Source organism: Erpetoichthys calabaricus, chromosome 3, assembly GCF_900747795.2.
Source record: "Erpetoichthys calabaricus chromosome 3, fErpCal1.3, whole genome shotgun sequence".
Lineage (NCBI taxonomy): Eukaryota > Metazoa > Chordata > Cladistia > Polypteriformes > Polypteridae > Erpetoichthys > Erpetoichthys calabaricus.
Genome location: NC_041396.2, coordinates 237365130 through 237369885, shown reverse-complemented (window position 1 = coordinate 237369885; position 4756 = coordinate 237365130). Strand labels below are relative to the sequence as shown.

At 36.1% G+C, this 4756-nt stretch overlaps 1 protein-coding gene across 1 annotated transcript; it reads right to left on the bottom strand.

The window, feature by feature from the left end:
• Positions 1-216: 216 nt before the first annotated feature.
• LOC127526961 (trace amine-associated receptor 13c-like) lies at positions 217-1398 on the bottom strand. The gene has a single exon (XM_051924218.1). It carries the CDS (start codon positions 1336-1338, stop codon positions 322-324), a length of 1017 nt encoding a protein of 338 aa, XP_051780178.1. The 5' UTR covers positions 1339-1398; the 3' UTR covers positions 217-321.
• Positions 1399-4756: the final 3358 nt, after the last annotated feature.

Genomic DNA, 4756 nt, shown 5'->3' with positions numbered 1-4756 from the left:
GCCGTTTAAATACTGAGCAAACATTTATACAAACAAACTGAATATGTGAACAATGTCGATTCTCACTGCAAAAGACAACGTGAACTTATAAAATATTTTTCATTTTCATCTTTCATTTAAAATAATTTGAGGTCGTAGAGATAAGTAAACTCTTCTACTTTTGCATAAATCGTATACATTCACAAAATATTATGAAATATGAATATATTCGGTATTTTAATTGAAATCTTCAAAAACAGGCAACTACAAAGAAGCATTAAGGACTCGATGACTAGAAACTTACAAAATTATTTCAGTGCAGAACACTAAGGGAATCGACACTTAATGCTCACTCATTAAACTGATCAGTGATGATCCCGGACTGCATATTTTATAAGTTATTAAAAGTTTAAATGACTTTCTAAACCAGGGGTAGAACAGAGCATATATGATTGGATTAAGACCAGAGTTAACATATGCTATCCATAAGCATGCCCAAGCTACTACAGAAGGTACCGCAAAATTCATGAACTGATTTAGGAGAGAACACACGTAGAATGGTAGCCAACACAGAATAAAAACAGTGACCACTATACCTAGCGTTTTTGCTGCCTTTCTTTCCGATTTTTTAGAAATGTTCTTATTCTTTCCTACAGAGTTCTTTTGCTGAGTAGAAATTGTTTTCGCATGCCGTTTTGCAATTAGAAAAATCTTCGAATAAAGAATTACCATTACAAAAACTGGTAGAAGAAACGAATATATAAGATCTATCGTAGCCCATGTAGAATTGAACACAAGAGCACAGTCACCTGGACAAGGATCTACTCCAATAACTCCTTCAGTATTTCCGCCAGAAAGCATCATTGTGCCGCTATATGTGACGCTTGAAATCCAGATTGCTGCAACAGCCATAGCGCCGATCTGAGCTGTTATTTTATTCGAATAAGTTAACGGATGGCAAATAGCGATGTATCGGTCAATAGCAATCACAGCCAAATTAATCATTGAAACTGTAGTTAAAAGAGCAAGGAAGAATGTATATATAAAGCAGAATACTTCACCAAAGTACCAACATGTTTCTATGGACTGAATGACAATGATGGGCATAATAAAAACGCCAACAAAAAAATCTGCTACGGCCAAAGACAGAATTAGGAGATTTGTTGGTGTATGAAGTTGATTGAAATGAGATATAGAAATAATTACCACTAAATTTCCACAAAATGTTACTGCTACCAAAACGCCCGCCAGAATGTAAAGCAGCACTGAAACAGAAGGCGTTCGAACTTCTTTTGTGCAGGAGACATTGCCTGGATAGTAACAGAAATACTCCACGTGATCGATTAGACCGTCTTGCATTGCAGTTGATTAGAGGTCGGCACTCAGATATCTGAAGAGGCTGTGTTACATTATGCTGGATTTGGAAGCTGTACAAAATGTTGAGGACATTGCTCCAAAGGTTCTTTTATATCCGTAACAGGCACTTTTTTTTTTTTTAACATCTCCAGTGTTTATTTGTTTAGTGGCGCCCTTAGATTTGAATCAAATGAACGAACATACCTGATTTGAAATTCATAGTCATTTGCATACATTGAGATGTTTCTTTTTAATTTTTAAGTTAGTATATGGCATCCACAACTTATATAAATTTTTTCTTTTCCTTTTGACTGTTCTTTTTCAGAAAATTAAAACTGGATAATTATTACAGAGAAGAAATTATGCTTTCAGAGCCTCCACACTATTTTTTCCAGCAAATGCCAAAAGTTCTGAATATGAAGCTAATGGAAAGTTAAAGTCTGCCTAGACAGCATGGGTGCTAGGCAGGATAGCTATGAAAAGAGTAACATTAAAAAAAAAACAGATGCAAAATATTGCAGTTATTGCTATAAAAATTTGATTGAATATACGTACAATAATACATGTCTATATGAGCACAGTGCATTAAAAGGTCCCAGCTTACACTGTAGTGAGGCTTACAAGTATGTTGTATTCTGTAAATCCAATATATAATCAACAAGTGGTAAATGGCTTCAGCAGCCAAAAAAGTTGATTTAATCCTTTTTATTTTAAATAGCCACATTAACAGAATATACAAGGTAGAGGTGATAGAGTCTATAGCTAAAGACTGGGATATATTACAAAAACATCATACAATGTAAAGCAAAAGGATAAGTTGGTAAATTATTGGAAGAATTGTCAAACTACACTTTAAAAATAATGGCTCTGATTTTACTGAGTTATGTCAAACTTGTAGAACCACTATTAGACAATGGACCTTTTCATTCTAGGAAGGTCTCTTTGCATTTGTGTTTGGTTCTTTGGGCTTTGAAAAAGTTTATAATATGCAGTCAAAACAGAAATCTGTAATATATAATACTTAGCTGTGCTACTGTATACAACAAGAGTTCTTTTAAAATCAGGAACTCAAAGTATTTTAAAAAATCATCTGTTCATGGATACTTATGGAACTTGTTATGAATTTAAATAAATAGTCCAGTTTTTAGAATATTAGAACATTAGGAAACAAGATCAGGCCATTCAGCCCAAAAGAAGTTGCCAGTCCTATCTACTTAATTCCTCCAAAATATCATTAAGTTTAATTTTGAAGGTAACTTATTATTAAAAGTCCTACTGTCTATAGGGCACTTATTCCAGGTGTCTGTGGTTATCTGTGTGAAAATAAACATCTTAATGTTTTGCAAAATTGTCCATTAGCAGGTTTCTAACTCTGTCCCTGTGTTCTCATTAAACTCATTTGAAGTAACAGTCTCAATCCACTTTACAAATTCCCCTCATAATTTTAAACACTTCAATCATGTCACCTCTTAACACTAGAATCCCTAAAGCCTATGAAAAAAGTCGTAATGCTAGGCCACCTTAAATTCCTTTGCACTACTGAAAACGGGGAAATTCTGGGATCGAACCAACAACCTTTTACTTATGATGCAACAGATCTTACCTCTACGTCAGCAAAAAAGACAAATCAAGCTTCTGTCGATTGAAATTTGGGCTTGGGTTTTTACTCATTAACAGCAACATGTGAATTGAATTATTTCTTTTTCTTTGGTTATATTCTTGAATGAAAGTGCACTTGTTTTGTTATACCTTTTGTGAAAGTGTTTATTTGACATTTCTCACCTCACATTACCTGTCATCCTACATTTACCCAGATCGTTTTACACACGGAACACACATGATATGTATATATTCCAAATAACGATATGTTAATCCCCCTATGCAATTCCAGGTACCTCACACCCAGATAAACAGACTTTAGCTGGGAGAACTTCAGCTGTATCAGCGGGGGATGGGATAGTAAGCTGCTTGCTGCTTATACTGATTGACACATTGTCAAAACAAAGATGTTGATGAAGAGGTGCGAAGGCATTTAAGGTGGCCCAGCATTACAACTTTTTTCGTAGGCTTTGCTTACACTGAAATTCTCAGCTCTTTCAATCTTTCTTCAAAAGTCATATCCTGCAGTCCTGGAATCAGTCTAATCACTCTTCTCCGGATGTTTTCTAGTACTTCTATGTCTCCTTTGTATCCTGCATATCAAAACTGTACACAGCATTCTTGATGAGGTCACACCAGTGCAGTATGCTACATAACCCATTTTGTTAGCCTACTTAATGGCTTCTAAACACTGTCTGGAGGTTGATAGTGAGATGTCCACTATGTCTCCATTTATTTGTTAACTTACTTTATATATAAAATATCACACAAATTGATTTTAATTTTAAGTGTACATTGTATACCTTCAGAAAGCTGTCATGATGTGAATTTAATTTATTTTGAGTCTGTCACCATAGTTACTGCAAGAGGTTTCTGAAATACTTAGTGGTTAAGAACTTGTAGATTACAAAGGATTTAGTATGCCTTTTTAGTTAAGGTAGGGCTTGAGAAACATTTGTAAATTAACATTCATTCTTTTCTGGAAAGGCTGAGAAATATAAACTTTTCAACCATTTACCCCATTCTTTGCAAATGGGCATCAGCACCTTAATTTGACAATTCAAGAGCATTTCACCCAGCATTCATCCCAAGGCATTGTGCTGAAGAAGACATTTAAATAACGAATCCCAGAAAGAAGCGCACAGAAAAAAAGCACACAGGAAATATCCGCACAGAAAATAGCGCATAGTCATATAAGTGAGTAGTAAAGGAGCGTCACCATTATACATCTCAAAATTTTGACAGGTGTATGTCCCGCCCCCCTGCCATTTCTGGTACCCACCAGATGCCATCTGGTTAATGGGCGTTCCCATGCTCTGGTCTCTACCCGTTGTCGGGAGCGAAGTTTGACAGGCATTAGACCTTTTGTCAGTCGTCCGATAGGAATTGGTTGGCCAATCTTGGGCTTGGTCCTAAAAATAGGCTGGTCAACTTTGTAAGCCGAGACGGACCTTCGGGAACCTGTAAGGTGTCAAAAGGTAAGTCAGCAATGGGGTGGAGCAGGCATCCTACACCTATATGTACAGCACCGGTGTGTGTGCAGAGAGTACAGAGAGCGTGAGTGACAGACCCAGAGAGAGGATGTACAAGAAAGCTTTATAGAGAATCTATTACACAGGCAAGGATACCTGGCAGTACAGCCCAAACACACCATGGGCATCCCATTACCTCAACCACCTTCCAAACCATACCCTTTATAAAGCAAATCATAAAGTAGAAGACACCAAGGTGTCTTAAAAACAATAACTTTATTGATGCTATGTCTATATGCAATAATTGGTTTAGTGAACCAAATATTACAAATGTGTCCATCTGGTATGTA